Here is a 26,250-nt window from a genome sequence, read left to right as displayed (position 1 = left end):
AAAGGAAATACCAATAGCAAAATGTTATTGGTGGCCAATTCTTAATATACGTCATGAGATTTGGGGTGATGTTTACTTCTTACTGTGTATTTCTTTGCTTTACACTTTCCTATGAAGCATATTTAAATATTGTTTTCCTAAAGTGGGGGAAAAACCGTAACCAATATTTTTAAAAGAAAAAAGTAAAATATATGCTCAATGTAACTTCATAGTATTTTTGGTTTGGGTTTGTTGTATCTGTGTCTCTCTACATTTGTATTTTCATGGGAAAGGGATTATTTTTGTCTATGTCAGTCCTAATGTTCCCGGGGCAAAGGTGATAGATGGGTAAGGGCAAGGTCTAAACATGTGCCTGGAAGTTGGACAGGGCCTGGGTGGTGAAAATAAATTTAAGGAGTCCCAGAGGAGAGGCCAAAAGTTCCAGGAGAGAATTAGAGGCAGCTTCTCTTTCTCTCCTTGCCCTCCAAACAATTCAGCACAAGCCCTCAAGTCCCTTAAAGAGTCTTTCTTTCCCCCTTTTTCTTAGAAGGACTGAAATACACTTTAAGTTAACTTAGGAATGGTTAGAAAAGGTTTAAAAAATGGGAGAACAGTAGCAATTAACAAGCTGCTAGGGAAGCAGGGAAACCATGCTGATCCGAACATCAGAGCCAACCTCCTGTGGTCTGGTTCCCTAGCACCCAGGCTCAGGCTTCGGCTTGGGGCGGCCGGACCAGAAGGAAAGTGCCCAGTGTGGCAGAAGTCATCTCAGGAGCATGTTGCCATCTAGCCAATGACTTGTGTTCCAAGGACTGGAAAATGCGCCTCGTGGACACTATGTAGATGATTACCACACGAGCTTATTTTCAGCAATTCCCAAAAACAAATATCCAATTTGTGGTTTATTGCTTCTGTTAGTCTGGAAATGGTCAAACAAGTTGATAGGCATCTAGTTCACTCCTGGCGTAACTTTCCAACAAAACTCCAGGGCTCTACTGACACCTGCTGGCATTTCATCTACTTTATGTTAAAAAAAAACAAGACGAAGCATTAATATTTTTCCTACAGTCCTTTGCCCTTGTTATGTTACATGTACTTTACCTGAACGATAATAGAAGGGGCCTTTACCATGTCATGAGGAGAGAAGTGTGGGCAAGCCACTGGGTGAAAATAAAAATCCCCAGCACGAAGAATGTACCACAGAGCTCTTGTTGCCTGTCTGCCCTGCACCAGCTGCTCTGTGACCTTAGGCAAAGCCGTTGACCTCACTTTCATCATTGCAAGAAGAAAGAGGCAGCAACCTTCCCTCCCAGTGCCCTTTAGGGCTTCTGAGGATACTGGTGGCATTTCCTACTAAAGCATGGGCCCTGTCACTGGAGTGATGGCCTTAAAGGTCACTCTCACTGACCTTTCCATCACAATAAACAAGATTCCTTGCCAGCATTGTATGTTCAAAAGATGGATGAAAGTTATTTAAGCCTCTTCAAAGTGCACCATCTCTGTAATTTATTTCGAGAAACATCTAAATTAGAATGATCAGAAAAAGCCCAGTGAACAGTCTCGGAAATTGTCCACTTTTTTTTTTTGGTCCTAGGAAACTATGGACTTTGTTTTATGTTTTAGAACATGTAATAAGCCTGCAGGTTGAGAAAATGCATCCCAGTTAATGCCAACCCAATTATTTGTGCTTTTTCTGTCTATTCTTGGGAAACTCTGTGTGGGCCTGTGGTTTGTTAGGTCAATAACAGGATATTTGATAGTCTCCAGGGAGTTATAGTCCATATTTAGCCTGACAGAGGAAGTGAGGTCTGCCAATGAAAAATAATTGAGGCATTTCTTTAATTCTACTATTTCATTTCTTCCTCTTCCTTCAGAATCCTGACTCCACCGTTATGCTTGCTGAGGCTTTCGATGCTATTTACAGCTCTGCTTTTGCTAGTCACAAAAGAAAATTTACCTCTTATAACTCCTAAGTCTTCCCTCAAAAAACTGTTAGGTGTAACCAGGATCAGTAAAAACTGTTAGATTCACACCTATTAGTTTGGCTACTACTTAAAAAAAGAAACAAACAAACAAAAAACAGAAAATATCAAGTGTTGTTGAGGATGTAGACAAATTAGAACCCTTGAGGAAAAGGGTTCCCTTCTTGCATTTGCAGTCCTTTGTTGGTGGGGGAAAAAATGGTATGGCCATGATGAAAAACAGTATGGTATTTCCTTTAAAAATTAAAAAATAGAATTACTATATGATCCAGAAGTTCCACGTCTGGTTATTTATCCATAAATAAGAATTGAAAGCAGTAACTTGAGTTATTTGTATACCAATATTCATAGTAGACACACAATTCACAATGGACAAGGAATCCATCAGAGACGAATGGATGAGTGTATTATTCAGCCTTTAAAAGGCAAGAAATTCCGACACATGGTAGAGCATGGATGAACTTTGAGGACATTATGCTAAGTGAAGAAAGCCAGTCACAAAACGACAAATTCTGTATGGTTCCACTTATATGAGGCACCTAGCATAGTCAGAATCATAGAGACAGAAAGAAGAATGGTATTAATATTTATCAAGGGCTGGGAGGAGGGGGAGATGGGGAGTTATTTAATGGAAATGGAGTTTCAGTTTTGTAAGATGAAAAGAGTTCTGGAGATGGCTGGTTATGTTGGTTGCATAACAACGTGAATGTACTTACTGCCACTGAATTTTTCATTTAAAAATGGTGAAGGTGATAAATTTTATGTTATGTCCATTTTTAACACAATTAAAATTAAAAGAAATGTTAAACAGCAAAAAAAAGCAAAACAAAACCATACTCTGTTAGAACGCAGTCATCACCTTTGCCCTTACAGAGATTAAATTGCTTGGCTTTTTAAAACCTGGTTCTACTAGGCAGTGCTGTCCAACAGTCCCATCTGTGATGATGGAAATATTCTTTATCTGCACTGTCTGAGCCATCAACCCCATGTTGGTGTTTAAGCATGTAAAATGTGATTAGTGCAAATGAGACACTGAACTTTATATTTATTAAATTTAAATAGCTATATGTGTCTAGTGGATACCATACTAGACAGTGCAGATAGAGTTTACGTCTATATTAATATCTATTCCCAGATATTTTCCCTTCCTCAGCACTAAGCCGTAAATCTAAGCAGTCAGGCTGTAAACCTAAGAAGGTAAGGAACCAGCTTATGTGTGGGCCACAGTTCTATTTAACCCAAATATCAATTTGCTATGAAGTGTTTTGCCAAGGGTATGATTCTTTTATGGCATTCATTGGCATCAGTTTTTGGACCCAAGGGCAGAGTTGGCCTTAATTCATGGGTTGAGCTTTTCTAGTAAATGCCCTTTTAGAGACCCAAATTCCTCTACTGCCATGCACAATCTCCCTTCACTTGTCCTTGTAAAACCGTGGAGTGATGGTATGAACTACAAGTGAGGTCCAAGTCCTTATACAGAAATTATGTGAGCACATCACTGTTTGCTCTGATCACCCTGGCAATCAAAGAATGTTTTACTTTTTAAGGCTTTGCTGGAAAACAGTCAGGTAAGATATGTAACAAACTCTTAGATTGAAAGGATCACACAATAAAATTGATGAACCCCTATTCATTTATCCTCTAAAGTGAAAATAGTTAAATATGTCATTATGTATAGTATAATGCTGGTTGGAAATAACTAAGATTGCCAGCAACTGAAAAAGGGCTTATATTTAAACAAGCTGCAAATAGAAAGCTTCACAAGTCAATCAGTGGGCAGCATTCCTTTGTGGCAGCCCAAAGTTTAGTGGCACAATAGATGGCACATTTGTCTTCATGGAAAGAATGAAAGCTGTTTATTAAAGAATAACATATGAGCCTGCAAAATGTAGATGGCTGTATGACAGGAAAGGGACAAAAGAAGAGTTTGTATTTTTATTACACAAAATGGATACAATCTATCTAATAAAAACTGCTCTATTTGACTCCAGCAGATTTGCTCACCAAGAATATTTTTTCTTTCTCTTTCAGCAATGGGTAGAAGGCCTGAGATCAATCATACACAACTTCAGGGCCAACAACGTCAGTCCAATGACATGCCTCAAGAAACAGTGAGTGTTGTTTGCATTACTCTTTTTTCTTGGCAGTTATCAAACAAATGGTCAGATGAAGAGATGAAGGCTAGGTGGTTCCTTTCTCCTCAGGCAAATTCCTACTTGCCTTTCTCTCCATGCTCCTGACTTTGGAGTTGACCAACACACACCTGTACTCTTCATACCACCTAGAAGGGCATGCATGATAAACCCATAGCCCAAAACCTATATGAAAAGAATAGTTGATGGCCAAAGGACACTGGAACCTCAGTCACTCTGTATCCTCTCAGTTGTGGGTACTGGCTTTTGTGTCCCCAGATTGAGTTTTCTGATAGACAGCTCTGCATGTCTGGAGCCATTGCTGAGTGCTGGGGTAATTCTATCCTCTGCTGCATAAAACTGAGAAATGAGGAGTGTGGCCAAGAGAAGCACTTGCCAACGCACCTGTGCTAGGGTGAAAAAGAAGCCTCAGCCCCGAGTGCAGTGCTCCTTGTTTAGCACACCATCAGGGATCCAAAGATACCTCTGAATTTTTTTCTGTAGGATTCAGTTATTTAAAGATTTGATCAAGGATCCCATGGTGATTTCCAAATTTATTTTTTCCATGAAAGAAGGAATTACTCCAGCTTACAGTATCTGAAATCCAGAGGAGTACTACAGTGGTAGATTTAAACCCTACCCAAGTTAACCTTTCAAGGTGACATGAAAATCACCCACAAAGGAATCCTAGCCAAAGTCAAATGTCAGCCAGTTTGAAAAGCAGTGATCCATGAAGGTGGGGGCCATCTGCCTTCACAGGGCCATTGGCAGGCAGCTGTGAGGTGCCAAGGGGAACCATGTTGAGAAATTGCAGGGATAAGCCTGCATCTCTCAAAATTATGCCCCAGCACCAAGAGTGTGATTCATCATACTCACTTGGCAATGGGCCAAGAGGTTAGTCCTGAAGGTACTGTCATGTCTTATTTTCTGGTCATTGTGGCAGGTGCTTACAGGTATGGTCTCTAGGCTATAAATCCCAGCTTCACCATGGCAAATTCTTACACTTGTGCCTCACTGTCCTCATCTGTGAATCAAAATGACCATGCAGATGAAATTGGAAAGTATTCTTTATTCAGTACTACTTGTCTTGTTATGGTATCCGTCCAATTTTCTTTCATCCTCTTAGTGGAGGAAAGTTATTTAGTCTTATCTATTTCTATGTATTGTGCAGCTGCTTCTCCTTTTCTTCTGCAGTTGCCCTGGCATGTGTTTTTAAAGAGAAACCCAGTGGATATTCTGATGTTATGACTTCAGGCACTGATAGTCCTAAAGGGTCAAAAACTTTTAGAAGGCTTGCTTATACCTGAGTGACACAAATATCTCTATCTGACATGAGATCTAACAACATGCTACCCAGATCCCTTTATGAAGCTGGTGTTCACCCAGCCATCATCTGCCATGAGAATGGGCTCACCAAGGGCTCAGACCTGTCCACTTCTTCAGAGCATTGCCCTCTGCTGAAGGGGAGCTTCCATTCCTGGAAGATTATACTCTTCCCTCCTCTAGGAGAAAGTTCACAGCCAATGATAAGCTGCAACAGGGTACAGAAGGCCATCCCTCTTGCCGCAAAGTCTGGCACAAATCACATGAGTTCAAGCTAAATCAAGCTCCATCTGAAACCACAACTTTGTTTAACTCTCTTTTCTGCCCAGTCTTCTCTCACTCTCTTCATCCCTAAAACATCCTGTTATTAAAGTAGTTAGTGGTGCTTCTACGAAACTTAAGACAGAAACTTTACTAAATCATCATGTTCTGCAAATTGTTAGCACATTATTGATTGGAAACAGGAAGAATGGGAGTCATTAGCTAAGAAAAGTCCTAGCTCCAAAATACAGATAAATGTTCTGAGTCTCCTGAAAGCCTGGGGAAAGCAAGGAATTGTTCACCATCGATTTGAGTTGATGAACTAGTCTTACCACTGGAAATTAAGGAGGTGCCCATGTGATCAGTACTTGGCAGCACTAGGAGCTGGGAGCGATGAGTCCTCATGAATCCTCAAGACAAGGCTGGCTGGTGTCACCGTGCAGTTGCATTTCCCACCACCTTAATATATTATTACAGAGCAATAATCGAGCAGACCAATCACAAATAAGTACCAACAATGTGTTTTGCTCAATGGAGGCACCCAGTCATCTCATTTAGCTAGGGTTGCCAGATAAAATAGAGGACACTTAGTTAAATATGAATTTTAGATAAGAAACAAATAATATGTTAGTATAAGTATATCCTATGGAATATTTGGAAAATACAGTAAAAGAAAATTACCTGTTGTTTTTCTGAAATTCAAGTTTAACTGAGAGCTCTATATATTTATGTGCTAAATCTGACAACCCTAAATTCATCTTATAGTACATAATTGTCTGATTTTCAGAACCAATGTTCTTGATTTGAATGAACTTTCTTTTAAAGTTCTTAACAGAATTGAAGCTGCTCCCCCTAAGAAACATTAAGGCAATGTTATTGCTATTGTTTTGCAGCTGGATGAAATTGGCATTTATGACCAACACAAATGGTAAAATTCCAGTTAGAAGGTAAGTAATCATTCCTATCTGCTGTCTGTGTCCTGGGTCAACCCTTGTGATCCCAAACCAAAGAGAAAACCCTTCACAAGTATTTTTGTGTTAAATGCTTTAAAGATATTTCTGGAATCTTAGTTTCAATTGCTTTGACAAATGCTATATTCAGTTTGTAAAAATCATTTATGGAAGTAAAGCTGCATTTTTTTGGTCAAAATAGGTGGCAAAAGAGGTACTTTGACAATTTAAAGAACATCAGAAAATGTAGCACTGTTTTTTTAAATCAGCAAATAAGTGGTTTTTAGGATTTACGTTTCTTTTGCTTATTTGCCATGAGAAACTGTTAGCTAAACTTAAAGAAGATTATATTGTGCACCTACTGTGGAAGGGTGTGGACCGTGTCTTGAGAAGTGTGATGCCTCTGAACAGAGCATTTTAATTCTGAGCACCTCTGGTGCTCAGGGCAGATGGGGATCCTCCTCTGGCTTCGTGCTGCCTACTCTCTACATGTACTGTAACTGACACCACACACTCTGTGGAGCTATCCTTTCTACCTTTGCCCTGACACAGGTAACAATGACAAAGAATAAAAAGGCTTGAGGCCGGGCATGGTGGCTCATACGTGTAATCCCAGCACTTTGGGAGGCTGCAGCGGGTGGATCATGAGGTCAGGAGATCAACACCATCCCGGCTGACACAGTGAAACCCCGTCTCTACTAAAAATACAAAAAGAAAAAAAAAATTAGCCGGGTGTAGTGGCGGGCACCTGTAGTCCCAGCTACTGGGAGGCTGAGGCAGGAGAATGGCGTAGAACCTGGAGGCAGAGCTTGCAGTGAGTCGAGATGGCACCACTGCACTCCAGCCTGGGCGACAGAGTGAGACTCCATTTCAAAAAAAAAAAAAAAGCATGGGTGGAATCAAGAATAAAGAAAACATGGACAGGATACATCCTCCACATGTATTCTTTAATACTTAGGTGGACAGATTTCACCCTCTGAGGATTCCCCATGCATCCCTCTTTTCTGCTTCTCACTTCCTTCCAGGGGTTAGGGTTTACACATGGTCTCTGGGTACAGTTGGAAACTCTTTCCACAGTAGTGATGGGAATTCTTTACCAAACTCTCCAGTACCTTTTTGGTTGGTGTTTGTTTTAAGCATTCATGGAAATTCCAGAAGCTGGGCTGGGCTCCAGGGCATCTGCTGTTCACACGAAGACAAGCATGTATCTGGATTCGTGAACCTAAGCCCACAACCAGAATCAAACATGGGTTCCCCAGATGCCAACTCTCTCTTCCAGGGTTCTCCAGACTCAGGTTCATGTTCACTTGTCTGGACACCACTTTAGCAAATAAGCAAATCAACAAATAATAACAAACAAAACCCAGAACTACTGGGTGGAATCCTGTCTTAGAATTGATCTGTCTTTCAGAGATAACCAGGTCACCGAGTGCGTAGCATCTGTGTGGATGCATTGAGCAGTGGCATGTGCTGGTGGCTCCTGGCCATTTCTGACTCTCCTTTGCCTCCTTCTTTGCCCAGCTGCTTCATTCTGCTCTGCAGCTTCAATTCTGCATCCCTGTGAGACTATCTCCATACTCCCTTGACATTACTCTTTTCATATTTAACAGAATTGTCCCAGAAGTCCTCATTTTTCTCAATCTTGTGTTTTAAACAATCACGACCTAAAGTATCCATGTGACCACTTAAATATTGAGAAAATGTGAAGCATAGAAGTCATGAAGAAGACCTTGGACAATTTTTTTTTTTTAATTTAACTCTTTATTGAGGGCTTGCTGAGTCACGGACCTCATGCATTTGTTGTGGTCTTTCCAAATCTATCTGTAGGATTCTCTGCTTTTATTTAATAACTTCCTAGCAAATCAACTTTTTGTCTACTTTAGAAGATTGAAAAAAGCCCTGTTAGCAGCCTTCACTGATGGTTGTTGGCAGATACTTTATGCTTATCCTTATTTAAAATCCTTTGCTCAGTTGAGCAATAGCAGAACAATTATTTTAATGTATCCCAGTACCCTACAGCTATTGCATTTTATTTAAAATCAGAGAGCACAAAGCAGTGTGAAGAATAGAAATGTAGGCTAAATGTGTTTTTACATGCCTTACTATCCTGCTTTTTCTTCTAAGATAAGGTTCAGGTAATGGGCAAAGTAGAGACACATAGATTGTGATCAAAGCACTTCTAACCAGCAGTCTTAGTTTCATTTGTATGTATCCTATGAATCAAGTCATTGTCATACAAGCTTTGAAGTCGTTTCTGATTCCAGTGATTTTTTTTTCATTGCCATTCTTTTTTATTATTATACTTTAGGTTTTAGGGTACATGTGCACAATGTGCAGGTTTGTTACATATGTATCCACGTGCCACGTTGTTTTGCTGCACCCATTAACTCGTCATTTAGCATTAGGTATATCTCCTAATACTGTCCCTCCCCCCTCCCCCCACCCCACAACAGTCCCCAGAGTGTGATGTTCCCCTTCCTGTGTCCATGAGTTCTCATAGTTCAATTCCCACCTATGAGTGAGAACATGCGGTGTTTGGTTTTTTGTCCTTGCGATAGTTTACTGAGAATGATGTTTTCCAGTTTCATCCATGTCCCTACAAAGGACATGAACTCATCATTTTTTATGGCTGCATAGTATTCCATGGTGTATATGTGCCACATTTTCTTAATCCAGTCTATCGTTGTTGGACATTTGGGTTGGTTCCAAGTCTTTGCTATTGTGAATAGTGCCGCAATAAACATACTTGTGCATGTGTCTTTATAGCAGCATGATTTACAGTCCTTTGGGTATATACCCAGTAATGGGATGGCTGGGTCAAATGGTATTTCTAGTTCTAGATCCCTGAGGAATCGCCACACTGACTTCCACAATGGGTTGAACTAGTTTACAGTCCCACCAACAGTGTAAAAGTGTTCCTATTTCTCCAGATCCTCTCCAGCACCTATTGTTTCCTGACTTTTTAATGATGGCCATTCTAAATGGTATGAGATGGTATCTCACTGTGGTTTTGATTTGCATTTCTCTGATGGCCAGTGATGATGAGCATTTTTTCATGTGTTTTTTGGCTGCATAAATGTCTTCTTTTGAGAAGTGTCTGTTCATGTCCTTTGCCCACTTTTTGATGGGGTTGTTTGTTTTTTTCTTGTAAATTTGTTTGTTTTATCTAACATGTTCACATACAAAATTATTACCACCTTTTTGTAGAAATAGCTTAGATATTTTGGCATCTTCTTTAGCTCTCTTTGACATGGACTCCATGGTGCTTGCCAGTATTAACAGGTGTTTGACACAAGACAGCTGTGATTTGGGGGCAGTTTGTTAGAGTTGGTGGAGAATTGATACCATGCCAGAAAAAAAAAAAAATCAGGTAACTGTATTGGTGAATGAGCTACCAAGAGTTAGGTGGAAATTGTTGTGAATGTTTTAATGGATATGAAGAGTAAGCACTTTTAAAATGTTATTTCTTCACTATCATTCTGAAGTTTTTAAAATGGAAACTATTAGTGTACTGTCCATAATATTAAAAGAGATCTGGCTTCATAGTGATTACATAGCTTGGGAATGGTTCCTGCTCTTTAGCATTAAACCAAAATTTAATATCCAGGAAGTTGCAGGAATAACACACGAAGAAAGTCTTACCATCTTACCTTTTGTCTCCCTCTTTTCTTGTCTTGCTGTGTACATAACCCATGCAGTCTGCCTTTCTCTCAAATTCACAAATTTACACTTAGTTTATCCTCCCACTCAGACCAAAGTTTTGGAAATAACACTTCTCTTTTGCCACCTTCCCTCCTCGCTCGTAACCTGGAGTGAACACCAATGACTAGAAAATTGGGAAGTGAGTAGCCAGACAGTAGTTGTGGGCAGGGGCTGGAAGAGATCCCAAACAAAACGGCTGTGTTAAAGAAGGCTGAGAGCCGCAGGTGCAATCTTGGAAGCACTCCTATATAGTCAGCCCAACCATGTCCTGAAGGCCCAGCAGCCCACGAAGAAGTTATGATTCTGCTGGGGCAGTTGCCTCATCCTTCACTCAAGAGTTCTCTGTAACTTTCAGAACATGGTGTTAAAACCATTGTGTAGATTGCATGCCCTGTTTCAGCTAGCAAAGAGTGGGACTCCCTTAGTTTCTAGGATCATTGCTCTTTTAGCCACTTGCAAAGTCCCCCGGAATAGAATTTAACCAGGACTCTCATAGGACTGGACACAACTCAGGGGTGTTTGCTTTTGTAGCATTTCTTTTGGGGAATGGGCGGTGGTTTAGTTTGATTCAACAAAAACTCATTGAGTACCAGTTAGCTATGAGGCACTAAGCTTATGTGGACATGGGGCTATATAGAGATTTGAGTAAATCACATTCCCTTTGTAAATACTCTATGTTCCCATGAAACACAGCCATGATATTATCTCCCTTCTTGCCCCCCTCTATCTCCCTTCCCTTTGAGACATTCTTCTACTTTCTATTTTTTGGCACCTGTCCAAACCCTAGCCAAAAGATTCCATTTCTATGTAGGAAACAGAAGCTATTGGTACCCAGGTTCTCTTTCACCAGAAAGGCTCAGGCTCCATACCCGCTGAATTCATGCCCATGTTGATCAGTTTTCATCTTGTTATGCCAGGCATGTCCAAACCTAACAGAGGCTTCAGTTAGCTGGGATACCCCTGAGATTGCTATGCAGAGATTGTTCTCCTGAGAGCAGATGCCAGATCCTGCCAGAGTCGTACTAGCTAGGTTAACACAAACTTTTTATGAAATAAAAGTCACCCTGAACAGCTACTTTCCCCTAAATTAAAAAGGCTAGAAAATTTTTGTCTTACCCCAAATTTAATGTATGAAAGTTTCCTGAACTCTAGAGATGAAAAATATAAACATAACACCCTCTATACTAGGAATCTTAACCATTTATTGATGTCACACACATATTCTCTCCCATATTTGTAGATTTGTTAAAGAGAATTCACAGGCCTCCTTATATTTGAATACAACTGTCTCAAGAACTCTTAAAAATGTACTTCTTGAAGTATTCTTGGACCTGGCATGAAACAATAAAGCTGTGAATGAACACATAATTCATTTACCTACAGCTACTTCTTAGTCTATTTTGGGAAGTCCTACTCTGCCACTGAAGTGGTGCTTTCTCTCACCCACGAAGAGGAACTGTCAGCACTCTCATTCAGAACTTGCCTTCTACTTAGCATGGATGGCGGAAAGTACAAAAATGCTGGGCATGAAATGCTGTTAAAAATCCTTCTGTGCTCACAGGGGAGGCTTTCCAAAGCCAGCCCTCATGGATAGAAGTAAAACTCCATCCTCAAGTCAAGCTGGACTTCTGAATGTCAAGTTAAAATGAAATTATCATGGTAACACATTACCTGGGCTTCCAATCAGGGAGTGAGTGAAAGCTCCTCGGTGGCTAAGGTATGGCTCAGAGCCAAGTTTGGTGTTCCAGGGTACCAAGTCCTCTGCTCAATAGCTTTCGTTCTGAGTGGCACCAAAACGTTCATAATGGAGAGTCTCTCCTACTTTTATCATCACCAGGAAGTGTGTTCATCAAGGTGTTATCTATTCTACCAGCCTTGATGCTCACTGTTCTAGTTAAAGGGCTATCCCAAAATACTGTGTCTTGCGGTACTACTGAGATGTGTTGAAACATTGGATCATTGTTCCCCTTCCCCCTCACCCAACCCATCATTTTCACAATCAAGTCCCTAATCCTTGAGGCAGCTGACCTTTCAGAGGGGCTCAAGGGTGCTTAGCTTGAAAACAAGAACAAAATATGTCTGATCACGCCTGTGTCACCTGTGGTCAAGTGTGGAACCAGGATAAGGACAACTGAAGGCATGGGTTGAGTTGTAAGGGACCACCTCTTTTTCCCTAGGCCCAGATATTGTCAACATGAGGGTTTGTTCTAGAGCTACTGTCTTATCTGCCACATTCCTTTTTCATAAGAAGGCAATTTGGTAGCATCAGAATTTATCATTGTTTTTGTCCAAAAATGTGTGTCCCAGGCCGGGCGCTGTGGCTCATGCCTGTAATCCCAGCACTTTGGGAGGCCGAGGTGGGTGGATCACCTGAGGTCAGGAGTTTGAGACCAGCCTCACCAATATGATGAAACCCCGTCTCTACTAAAAATACAAAAATTAGCTGGGCGTGGTGGCGTACACCTGTAGTCCCAGCTACTTGGGAGGCTGAGGCAGGAGAGTTGCTTGAACCTGGGAGGTGGAGGTTGCAGTGAGCTGACATAGTGCCACTGCACTCCAGCCTGGGTGACAGAGTGAGACTCTGTCTCAAAAAATAAAAAATAAAAAATAAATGTGTGTCCCTCCAGCACCACTTGCCCCTTGTTTTCCCAAGCATCAGGGGGACCCCTGGTCTTAGATTCAGTTGCATCACTAGCATAAGCAGCCCCGGGAACCAGAGGGACACTGGAGGAACTAGTTTGGGAAATGAAAAACATCTACAATGAGAAGTAATTTTATTCTCCTCTTCCTTTTACCCTAGTCTCACTCTCCATAGTAGGACCTAGATCTTTGCATGAGAGAAAACATAATGAACAATAACTCGAATGTGTCTTTCTTTCTTTTCTGCCCTAGTATTACCAGAACATTTGCATCGGGGAAAACAGAAAAGGTGATCTTTCAAGCACTCAAGGAGTTAGGTCTTCCCAGTGGAAAGGTATGCATTAACTTAATAATGTATTTCTAAAACCGTTTTATTTATTTTCTCATATGTAATGAGCTAGATTATTTATATTAAACTGATCTCAATTAGATTTGGAATTATATATCAGTGACATATAGTACAGTTAATTTTCTTTTCTTTCTTCTTCCTCCCTCTCCCTTCCTCTCTCGCTCCCTCCTTTCCTTCCTCCCTTCCTTCCTTTTGTTTCCTGGGCATTTTAACCTAAATCTCTAAAAAATGTAAATAGTTTGCTTCAAATGATTTTTGTCACCTTTCTTAAGAAAGGAAATGAAGGCCAGCTTGCTGTGTTACACAGTTTTTATTTTAGAGAAGTTCACCAACATTGCCTCAACCAGGCACAACATTAGCATGAATAATTAACTAATAAATTCAATTCTACAAGATGGCTATGCAATATTTTGTGAAGCATCTCTCCCCACACCATTTGTATTCATGGCCCTTCAAATTTAAAATAATTGAAATTAATTTATTGACTTCAAGAAAGATTGAAGCCTGGTACTATTTTAATAAGTCCTATTTGAAACATAAATTTCAGTATGAAAAGTAAAATCTTACATGGTTACCCTAAGCCCCTTCACATGGTCTTGCGAAAATTCACAAAATAAGCATAATTAAACCTTGGGCTTGATTTATTCAGCATCCCTCAGGCAGGCACTTTTCTCTCTCAAGGTGAGTTGGAGGAAATGTTTACATTCGTTCTTTGGGGTATTTTCCAGAGCAAGGGCAGCTGTAGCCAGGTGTTCGCACACACAGAATCTGGCAGCGTGATAACTAGAAACACTGATGTACACGCACTGTTTTTTATTGAGATGGCCTGGCAGTGCCTGGAAGTTGGCCTCCTGGCTTCTGTCAGCAGTGTCAGCAGCAATCAGAGATGAAGACCCTGAGTCCAAGTGGTCTTCACTGTGCTTCATGACCCTGTAGATTCTCACCCTCCAAGGGAAAAAAGGTTCTGTGATTCATAACATGATTTTATTCCTTACAGAATGATGAAATTGAGCCCACGGCATTTTCTTATGAAAAGTTCTATGAACTGACACAAAAGATTTGTCCTCGGACAGATATAGAAGATCTTTTCAAAAAAATGTAAGTTCCACTTATGAGGAAGTGTCATATAAATATTATGACTGTCCTTTTCGATTTTTTAAAACATTTTTGTCCTATTTTAATAGAGTATGTTGGTAGCATCTAGGAATATCTAGTCAGGGTTACATTTTTAACCCCATAGTTTATCAGTGTAAAAGTTCACTCTGAGTTTTTGAGAAACTTTTACATATATTAATTGCAGCACCTGGAACTTTTTTTTGCATTGGCTTTACTAACTACCTACAATTTTAACCTGCTCCTTTAGGTATTAACCCATTATGTGAACTAACTAGATTCAATTTGGAATGTTAATATGTTTTTGAAAAGTTTATTCATTCCAATTATTTCAAATGGATGACTTACATGTTGTTTTTGAAATAACATCTTTTGAAAATGGTAAAAAAAAAAAAAATTGCAGACTTTTTCTGTGAACTAGTGGGAGTGTTTTCTTTCTTTTGTTGTTGTTGTTATTTTTCTCCCCTTACGAACAGTCTCTGGCCATTTTAAGAATTCACCACTACTTCAGGGTTAGAAATTAAGTTTAGAATTATCATCAACAAATGTCAACATGTAAATCGTACCTACTGTAGTAGCATCATATACAAAAACTTACTTTTTCTAATAAATTTCTTTTCAGCAATGGAGACAAAACTGATTATTTAACGGTAGACCAATTAGTGAGCTTTCTAAATGAAGTAAGCTTTTTCATACATTAACTCCATAAAGTCTGTGTGCAGTGGCTTGCCTTCTCTGGTGTCCTCATTGCATGCCTGCATCATATGCCCTTATTCGCTTTGCTTCTGACCTGCTGATCTTTCCATTATGGCTTTACCAGGTGCAAAAATCAGCTGCCGCCCTGTGTGTTCATGTGCTTTCTTCACGTTGGCTTTGCACACCACTTTTTGTTGGTTTCTGGCTGTTATATGTAGCTCTGGTTCTGTGTGTATGTGTGAATTGTATAATATATTCATTTAAGTAAATGTGTCCATGTTTTTGCAAAATGATATTTAAGGTACTTTTTTTTCTATTGATCTCATTAAATAGAAAGAGAATGGATTGAGTTTACTACACTGTAGTTGGATTCTCCATTGCTAACTTTATCTCATACCTTTGCATGGACTGGAAAGCTTTATTTTTGTCTTTTAATGGATTGCATGTAAGAAAAATATGTTGGCTCAAATAGAATATTTTGACAACAAGCAAAACACTTGAGTTCCTGGGTGAAAATGTACTGAGTTTTAGGCTAATAGGATTGCAGGTTAAATTTGTACTTTTTCTTTTTATAACAAGCTCAGAGCTAATTTTAGAATGTGATTAACTTAACAACCAAAACTGGTTGATAGAATTGCTTAAGCACAAGAGAAAAATATTTTAGAACAAAAAAGTTTGCAACTTTTATTACAACTAAAATGAACTACTTTTTTCTTCACACATACAAAAAAAGTTTTCCCTTCAGTGAAACCCATCAAGACTCTGTTAATCCAAAATAGAAAATTCACTTTTTTTCTAACACGTTAATAAGAGTTTAAGTGAAGGATGGACAATATGCTTTTGTTTCAAGATAATTTAAGTTAATCATTATACCATATAAAGAGAAAATGCTAGAAAAGACGGTATCATGCCAAATAAAAGGTATTATCTTAAGAAAAGATAAAAAGGCAGACCTTAATTTGCCACTTCTTAGAGACAAATTACATCTTCTTTTCTTTCCTTGTGAAGGTTCAGTGGCTTCAAATTTATAAAGGTCTCACTTTAGAAATTATGTTAACTAACGTGTAAATGCAGTGATGCAAGAAAGAGAAAATCCTACCCCACATATCAGACAGATGCCTCCAAAATAATCCTCCGTGTACAATACAATGTTTATTTTACTTGAAAACATTTCAAGTTTTTCCACTCCACTGGTTTTTAGTCATATAAATACAATGTTCATAATCTTTACCCAGATACTATCCATATTCTTATGCCACAGCTGCTCAGAAGTTAACTTGCTTTGTTTTGTTTCTTTAACCCCTTCCCCCTCTTCTGCATTTTGTTTTTTGATTTCTTGTTTTGTTTTGTTTTATGTCCCTTGGCTTCTTCATGCACTTTGGTTCATTGATCATCTTAGGTTTGGTGAGGTGAAGAGAGAAGACAGTTTAGTGTAAAGGAGAAAATCTACCACATCTTCAGTTTGCCACTTCCCAAGACAAGGCCTCTTGCGCTCTTTGGGATGAAGCCCTCTCTTAAGCATTACAGAGACCTTAATACTGCATTTCACTGTTCAAAGGATGAAGCAACTCTGAGGTCTTGAGGATAGGTGCAGTATTTATAGGCTCTTATCTGATGTATTTCTTTTTATGGGTTGTTTTTGTTGGTGTTCCCAATAGTCACTCCTGTAATTCTTAGACATAACATTTATTGTTTTAAAAATATCATCATCCATACTTTCTTGTTCTGCCATTCAGCTTCTTTCTTTAATTATTTATTATTTGTCAACCTTTTATCCCTCACAATTACAGTAGACAATAGTATTCTTTTTTTTAATAGTGTTTCCTTCCATTTGATGTCTTCTTAACATTAAGGAAGTACCTTAAATTTTGGGGTCTGACCGATGGAATCAGAGTGATTCTAGATTTCTTTAGGTCATAGAGACTGTAAGACTACTCAGGAAAGTCTATAGCCTTTATTTTTAATCCAAGTGTCTGCCCTGAATTTCTTCCTTTTCTATCCTAGTGAACTCAACTGGAAGACCTAGACAAAAACATGAATGTCTGCTTGAAGAAGGCTTGTCAAGCATAGAGAACATTCTGCCTGTTCCTTGCACCCCTTCTTTTGAGTCCTACCCTGGCCCCTCTTATCTCTCTAAAATCAAAAACACCCCTTGGGCAGAACAACTTCAATACTCATAACAAAAGGAGACAGAGAGAGCTCACTCAAGAAAGAATGGGCACTGGAATGTAAGGATCTATGACTCCAAAAGTTTAAACCTAAACATTTTCAAAATGCCTTAGCCACATAGTCTCAACAAGCCAGTATTCAACACTGCATTGGAAGCCCCTGTGAAGGTTCCTTGTGAAGGTTCAATGGCTTCAAATTTATAAAGCTTGCACTTTAGAAACTATGTTAACTAAAGTATAAATGCACTGATGCAAGAAAGAGCAAGTACTACCCCACATATCAGACAGATGCCTCTACTTTTAAATCATCCTTTGAGTACAATACAGTGTTTATTTTACTTGAAAACATTTCAAGTTTTTCCACTCCACTGATTCATATAATGAGACAAATAAACAAGTCCCATGAACACTGGAAAGGATAGTGTCTCATTTGCAGATGTTGATTGTCTACCTTGACATAAACAATTCGACGGAAAAACTGTTTGAAGTAATTAGAGAGTTCAGCAAGGTAACCAGAGAAACAATGAGCAAAGCAAAAACCTGGAGACACACATACACTGCCATTAACCAGGTAGAATAGATAGTAGGAAAACACAAATCCCATTTATATTAGCAAAAGACATGCTGGTTCCTACCACCTTCCAGCTGGTAAATCCTTTCACTCTCTCTATGAAAGTTTTTATTCATATACTAATGTGTATCTTCAGGGGTCTGCAAGGAGAGGAGAGACTATATATATAGTCCATTTACTGCTTTGGTCACCCTGTAGGGTGACCTCCTCCCTATCCATGCAATCAACACTGACCAGCTTTTCAGTAGCAGCTTTAGAACTGACTTCTCATTGGCTTCTCAGTATTTCCTTGTTCGTTGCCCCCAAAGTGTGATCCATGGACCAGCAGCATCGGCACCCCTTGGGAGCTTATTAGAAATGCTGAGTCTCAGGTCCCACCCAGACCTGCTGAGTCAGAGTCTGAATTTAACAAGATCTCCAGGTGATTTATCTGCACGTTCAAGTTCGTAAAGCACCATCCTAGTGGATTACTGGATTCCTCCTTGGAATGTTTAGTGTGAGTGGGAAGAATATGAGAGCGACATATACCTTCTGTTATTCTCCATTAAGAATTTAGCCATAGGGATCCACCACTCAGAGCTAAAATTTTGCCACATCTATGTCTCTTAGTCTCATCCAATGGACTGAGGGAAATCTTCTTTGCCTGTAATATGAAAATAGTAAACTAGAGTCCAAGAGGGATAGCAGAGGCACTTAATGTGAGCTGCCACGTAGTGAGACACTACTACTAGCTCAATTGCTTGTATGTGGCAAGACTAGTTAAAAGCTCTTGGCTTTGGTTAGTTTTACCTCCCTTTCCCTATTCCTAATGAGAAGCAAAATTGATTTTTAGTTTTACCTTCATTCTTTGTTTGACTTCTTAAAAAGATGATAACTAGGGTCCTACAGAATCGGGAGATGGGTGGAGGGCAGGAGCGAGAGATCAAAATAAGGAAGAGAGGGCAAAGGCCTTAGGTGGCCACAGGAATCAAGGAGTAGCTTTACTTTCGTGTTGCTGGTAATCTTCCCCGTTCCTCACACATATCATAGGATCACATCAGGGCTCAACCTGACTTTTTTCTTTTTGCAGATGAAAGAATATTTTAAAAGGACCCATGATCTCTTTCCTTTTACAGGATCTTTATGCTTTAAATGCACAGGCAAAGAGAGAGAAGGAGGGCATTTAGTCTTATGAGTAAGCTTATCCTTGCCAATTATTCCTTCAATATTTTTAAAATATTATTTATGTCAACATTCATCTCTCCCAGTGCTACTTGGATTGAAGCCAGACGATGCCTCTTCTCAGCACCAGTAAGGATGTAATACTGGAGTTCTGTTCATCTCCTCCTTACGTACTTGGACACAGTTCTGTGACCTATTTTTGGAAGTCATTTAGAATCTCGTTTTACAAAGCACTGGATACCATGGGGTGAATAACCTGAGTACCTTGTTTCCCCAAATCCTGACTGAAAACTGACGGTTCCTCAGAGATGTGAAACATTCACTTCACTGGGCTTGTGTCTCTGTGGAACTCTACCGCAGCCTTAACTACTGTGAGATCGGCTGGAAATGATCCTTCTCCTCTTGTTTTTTCATATGAAAATGATAGTTTTCTGACTCTAATGCAAATCTTATATTTGTTTCCTTGCCTTTGGATTACCCAGATTGATTTGTGTTGCCTTTTTGAAGCATGAAGATTTTAGGGAGAGCTGAAGATTGTTATCTAGTGGAGCAGAAGCAAAAACAAATGCAATTTCACGTTCTCTGTGCTTCATGCTTATTTGCTGCGAATGTAATTTTCAGAATAGGGGATTATGATACATTCATTTTAGGGCTTGGTTTTCCTGGCTTTGGTTTCCTATAGGCAGGATGGTCTAATGGATGTCATACCCTCTGACTAAATTTTAATAGTGTTTAATTGGGAGGACATCTGAAACACTGAACATTCTTCTATCCTTGTGAGACTTAAGTACTTTTCTTTTTACTGATGTGCAAATATGTTAAAATGCATACCTTTGTATGTTAGGTAAAGTGATTCTTACACTTGAGCACATCAGAATTACTCAGAAGTCTTATGAAAAACACAGATTAATAGGTTCCACCCCAGAGATCAGCAGATTCAGTAGATCTAGGGAGGGACCTGAGAAGCTGCATTTCTAGCAAGTTGCCAAGTGTTGGTGAGGCTGATGCTGCCATCCACAGATCACACTTCAGGTAGTACCTTGTCAGAATACACACATGTATGTATATTTAAAAATGCACAAAAATGTCTGAGTTCTCTCTCCTTTCCTAATTTTATCTCTTCTCTCTCCTGTAGCTGAATCCCTTTTTTCTCTCATTTTTTAATTCATATGGATTTGCCCCATCATCTCCATGAGTTCAGAATATTTACCAACAAACATATTTTTAAATTTAAAAAACTTAATTTTAATAAGGAAGAGAAATAAAGTGGCCAACTATGAATATAACAGTGCTGGGGTCTAAAAAGGACCTTTTTCAACCTGTATCCATCTTCTTCCATGGTATTATTTATGGAGATGTGAGAAGGGATGTGCCTAGAAAGATGGGTTTTTTGTTGTTGTCTGTTTGTTTTTAAAACAATGCATTCTCACCAGAAGGATGGAGTTCCTTGTTTCCTTGAGTAATGGGCTCCATTGCATGATGGCATCAATTTCCTAAACAAGGTGTAGCATGCCTTCACTTGCCTGGCATTCCATGGTCCACCTCACAATCCTGTTTCCTGCATATCCCATAACTTTTGTTCTTGGTGGCCTCAAGGCTTGCTGTTAATATAACAGTTTCTGTTGTAGCATATGCATGAATGTGAGCTGTTGTGAGCCATAATTTCTTAGATTACAACAGAAGCATGCTTCATTGGGATAAATTGATGAAATTTGATATTGATTCCTTATGAGTTAATGCTCTTAACTCGGTGGGGGAGAAGGGGACCCAGAAAAGGCTGGGCCCCATATGCATGAGGAAATGACATCCAAGTGCTCTGTTGGCCAAAAGCATTCATTCTGTGTATAGCTCACTTTTCCAATGCCCATTCCAAAACAAATAGGGAAGGGAAATCCATATGAACTTTTAACAGTTGCTTTTTAAATACCTTTCCAACAATGTTTTTCAGTCCGTGCATATATTTGGGTAAAGAGTTGTCATCAAGGTCCTATTTATTGACTAGGTTTTGCTCACACCTGCTTATCTGTCATTATTGCAAACTTCCATTGAAGTTTGCTTTATTTATTCACTTATTCATTATTTATGTGAGGGCTGACCAGGGACACAATGCTGTCCTCTAATCCTCAGTGAACAGAAAGGAAGTTTAGTGGACCCACTGCCTACACACACACACACACACACACACACACACACACACACACACACACAACACACACACACACACACACACACACACACACACACACACACACACACACACACATGACTGGAGCTGAGTCAGTTAGTAAACTGGGTTTTTCATCATTACCATGAAGTTAGGATGACATCATTGCAGGGACAGCATTGCTCCTGCTGCCTCATGTCATAGCAGGAGCTCCTTAGGTGTCAATTTGAAAACAATAATGTCACCAACCTCTTAAGTCCCATAATCATTCATGGACTCTCTACCCAGAGAATTCGATATTGTTTATAGCTTGTAAATATGCTTATACTGATCAGTTTTCATCATTACAATTGGTTCATTTTGGAAAAAATAGTTACTCAAGAAAATGAAATTTGTTGAGTGCCCAAGAAATCATGGATTGATGTAGAAAGGTGTCATGAAAATGAGATGATGTTTGCTTGTGTAACATTAGGATTTTTGTTGTTATTGCTTTTGGGGTTTTTGAGGGGGGCACTTAAATTAGTATATTATCTATTTATTTGAACTATTTTGGGGGTTGGTGTTTGCTTTTTAAAAATATTTTGACCTCATATTTTATAGACATTTATGCCAAATGTCTTCCCTGTTGTGTGGGAACTGGAAGACAGTACGATTGACATGCACACTTTATTATGTATCCTTCAACTTTTGTAGGGGAAAAAATGTATTGGGAGTACCCAAAAGTACTCCCAAATGTGGACTTTTTGAAGTATACTTTAAGGAGAAAGGCAGGAAGGCAGTGAAGTCCTATCTTTGTAATTATAAACATGATAGTCTAGATATATTTTGTTTTATAAATTATAAACTTAGTAATGTCTAATGCCTCAAGGCCAAGAAATATCAACCTAAATGGAGTTATTTTCTTATCATAGCATCAACGAGATCCTCGATTGAATGAAATTTTATTTCCATTTTATGATGCCAAAAGGGCAATGCAGATCATTGAGATGTATGAACCTGATGAAGATTTGAAGAAAAAAGGTAATAAACATGAAAAAAGGACTTAAAAAAAAAAAAAACAAGAAAAGATGCAACTTTTAAAGCCTTGGTTTGTTTAAAGGTATCTGTAAATGCTTTGCAACTCCCTGAGCCATGGATTGATGACTGATTTTTTTTTCCTGCTCTTAAGTTTGTATAAATTTTACCTTTCATCAGAATTAGTCCATCCTGACTGAAATATACTGTTACATTTATTGTATTATTAAATACATTATAGTGATGTTTCCCCATGTACTTTCTTATATTAGATTTTAGTATTGCATATTGCTTGAAATATTAAAACAACCAATACATTCTCTACTTGCAATCTTTGAAAGAATTTCTGTCATATAAAAACTTAAACCTTTTCTTTTTCTCCCTTTTGTTTTGCCAAGCCAAATAAATTTAATACGTGATTTGATGTGCACTCTCACTCTTATTTGACCTCTAGTATGAAAGATAAATACAATTGATATGAAATTAAATAGTCAGGAATCGCCTTAGCTAATTGCTGGTGTTTCTGGACCTTTGTCCCTTTCAAAGAAGCTTTGGAAACAAAGGGTTGTTCACTCAAATATTTGTCAAAGGAAAAGCATGGGGAGAAATTTTAAAATCAGTCCCACAGCAGTGAGAAATGCCTGCGGAGGGAGAGCTGGGGGTACCTGAGCTAGAGCCTTTGGCTTTATGTCTCAGTGGAGAATGTAAAGAGATGAAAATTCAAGTTCCGTATGTCCCGTATGTCTGTGAATCTCAAGGTCTCAGTTTCCTCCTTTTTAGAATCTATTTTTTCCTTTGTATCTAATGCCAGTGAGTGTGGATGAATGGTCTATATGTTATCCGGACCCTCTTTATAGGTATGCCTGGCCCTCTACACTCCATGATTTCACCCCTGATATTTTTCCAAGCCCAATAGTTTTCCCTTTAGTTGTAGTTGTACAATTTACACTTTCTGCTATGGCTGAAGATACCTATTTTAAGCAAGAATGCTTCATTCCTTCCTTCTCTGTCAATATTCTGAATATCATAATTTATTTCACATTGCTTATGATTACAGCAAAGGGAGGTACAGCTTGGTAGAAAATCTAACACTTTGCAGTGGCAGGGGGTGATATGATTCTTGTCACTTCCCTGTGGCCTTGAGCTAGGAACTAGCCTCTTGGGCCTCAGTTTCCCTGCTTGTAAGGTGGTGGGGCTCATGCAGTAATTTGGCTAGTATTTCCCTTCCCTACCTTCATTCTTTGAAGTTTGTAGAGGGCTTACTGGGTGCCAAGCACTGTGCCAGATGCTAGGAATTCAAAACAATAAGAAATGTCCCCAGCCTTGAAGGCAGTTGCGATCTGTTCAAGGAGAAAGACAAGTGATTCAACAATTCCTTGGCAGTGTGACAAATATCATGATTGAGGTGTGTCCTTGTTTATTTCCAAATTCCTTCTAAGTTTTAAAGGTCTGTGAAGTGACCATTGACACATCTAAAAAGAGTAGCTTGACCATTTCACAAGTGATGGAAATTTTAACGTCTGTCATTTTCAAGTGTGGGTGAGAATGCAGTACAAAGCCATTCTTATAAACTTCTGGTAAGACCCTACATTGGTACAACCATCTTGGGGAATATTTTGGCAATATTTTATAAAGTGAAAAATATGCCTCTTATACAGCCCAGCATTTTCACTTCTAGGTATGTACCCTAGAGAATCTCTCATCCATTTCCCACACTCTGGATACCAGAGCGGCATACTTCTCAGATCTCTGCTCCATCTGTACTCACTCTGTACCTGAGCTCATCCAAGCCAGTGGCTTTACATTTCTCCTATTAAACTCTCCAGTCATAACCTCCAGCTTACACTACAGACCTGTAGTAGAACTCTCCATTTGGATGTTGAATGGGCATTTCCAATGTATATATACAACATATTTCGATCCTTCCTACCCCTAGATATGTTCCTTTCAAAGCCTATAAAATAGTACCATTATTTACCCAGTCAAAACCACTGGGCTCATGTTGGACTTTTTTCATTCTTTCACATCATGTCTGGTTCATTTGCAAAACCTGTAAGATCCAGCTTCAGAAGAAATCCTAAATAAATCACTTCTCACCATCTGCAACATTACCGACTATCCAAGCCTTCCTCAACCCTCTCCAGGCAATGCCTTCTCCTTCCTACTCAGTGCCCTACAATTTATGCTCCACACAGCAGCCAGAGTAAACCTTTAAAACCAAATCTAATCATGTTATTCCACCCTTTGAAACCCTCCAAAGGCTTCCCAACACATTTAGAATAAAATCTAAAATACTTAGTGACGACTAAAGCCCAAGTGATGTAGCGTTTGTCTCCATCTCCAATCTCACTTCAAGCTACATTTTTCCTTGGTCACTTGCTCTGTCTTGCTGTCATTGAATGATGTTGGCATGTACGCACCTGCATCAAGGTCTTTGCACTTGCTGATCCTTCTGCCTGGACTGGTGTTTCCTGCGTGTGCGTGTGGCTTGCTCCTCACACATGTACGTGGCCTCAGAAGGGCTTTCACTGGCCCATATTTAACACAGCATCCTGCCATGCTTTATCACCTTCCTTCCTGCTTTCTCTGTCCTCCTAGTACTTCTTTGACATTATATTTATTTGTTTACTTATTTGTTTCTGTCGCTCATAATATGAGAGTTTCATGAAGGCAGGGCTTACCTGTTTCTTCTATCACTGCATCTATCCTGGTGCCTCTAAAAGTACTTGCTCTTCAGAATGAATGAAGGTGCCCAAGGAGAGAGGTATACAAATTTCTACTTTCACTTATAATTAGAAATGACCTAACTGTCCACCAACCAAATAATGGATAATAAATTATGATATATTCATGTATGGATTTCTGTACCTTCAGTGAAAAATAAATGAACAAGATCTACCTGTATAGCTGGTATATTAAGATAAAAATAGCAAGTTGCAAATGCACACAGTGGGATAGTTTTTACGTAAAATTGAAAACAGCCCAAACTACCTGTTGTTTGGATAAATGCATATGTAGTAAGGTTGCAGAACCATTTTGGGGGTAAACACCAAAACTAGGATACTAGTTATCCATTTGGTATGGAATGGAATTGAGGTGGGGTATACAGGATGCTGCAGTGGCATCAGGAATTATGTATTCTTTTAAATGTAAGTCAAATAATCAAAAATGTAAATCAAATAAGGCAAAATGTTGAGATCTGACCACACTGGTGTAGGCCCATGTCTATTCATTATGCTATCATCTGAACACTTCTGTAAGCTTGAAATCAGTTCATAACTTGCAAGTTCTTAAATAAAACAAAAAGTTGAGGCTATCGATGCATCAACCATTTATAAGTTGCATAAATACTGATTGTTGCTCCTGTAGTTACCACGTGGGCTCTAACCCATGTCAGAAAAGTGTGATTGAAGTGAAGGGTGGCTTTTGGGGCCACATTTCAATGACCACTATATACTCTTCTCACCAGTCCCATAACCTGACTTTTGGATAAAATTGAAAACTGAATTGTTTAAATTCAGAAGCGCCATCATCTCCAAGAAAAATCCCTTTTCCAATTCTGTGAGAACAATGTCTTATAATTAATACATTTTCCATTTTTAAAGAGCACCTCTCATATCTATTCTCATTTCCCATTATGAAGATCTTGGAAGTCAGATAGGGCCAGTCTTTTTCCCCAATTGACAGAAGAAGAAGCAGAGATCTAGGAGCCAAAGGAGTGAGTAGCAAGAGCAGAACTTGGTATGGGCCCCCTGGACCCCTGGTCACCATAACTCCCAGTGCTGTGTTTCTGAACTTGGGGGACCATGTACATCTGCCATCATGGATGTAAAAGCAAAATGCCACCTGTTTGTGGAATTCATTATGTTACTTATAATGTGCAACTCTCTTATTTCATTCAAGTTCTGACAGATGAAAGTTCTTGGGAAAGAGACTATGAAGACGTTTTTACTCTTATAATTTAAGCTGCCTCAGCTTCCATGAATAAAACATGAGATGTGCATCTTCAGAGCTACAAGTGCTACTAAGATGTTCTTTTTCCCCT

General features: G+C 39.1%; 1 protein-coding gene across 18 annotated transcripts in view; it reads left to right on the top strand.

Annotated features, from left to right (window-relative positions):
- PLCB4 (phospholipase C beta 4) overlaps positions 1–26,250 on the top strand; it is a 411,579-nt gene that overhangs the window by 290,758 nt on the left and 94,571 nt on the right. For all 18 annotated transcript variants that reach the window (XM_032142697.2, XM_032142694.2, XM_058432941.1 and 15 more), the window contains 6 exons: positions 3,993–4,072; positions 6,571–6,624; positions 13,222–13,303; positions 14,316–14,416; positions 15,054–15,111; positions 22,103–22,211. In XM_032142697.2, coding sequence (XP_031998588.1) covers positions 3,993–4,072; positions 6,571–6,624; positions 13,222–13,303; positions 14,316–14,416; positions 15,054–15,111; positions 22,103–22,211 — 484 coding nt within the window. The remainder of the gene's footprint in view (positions 1–3,992; positions 4,073–6,570; positions 6,625–13,221; positions 13,304–14,315; positions 14,417–15,053; positions 15,112–22,102; positions 22,212–26,250) is intronic.

This window comes from Hylobates moloch, unplaced genomic scaffold, assembly GCF_009828535.3.
Source record: "Hylobates moloch isolate HMO894 unplaced genomic scaffold, HMol_V3 SCAFFOLD_21, whole genome shotgun sequence".
Lineage (NCBI taxonomy): Eukaryota > Metazoa > Chordata > Mammalia > Primates > Hylobatidae > Hylobates > Hylobates moloch.
This window is presented reverse-complemented; position numbering and strand designations above follow the sequence as displayed.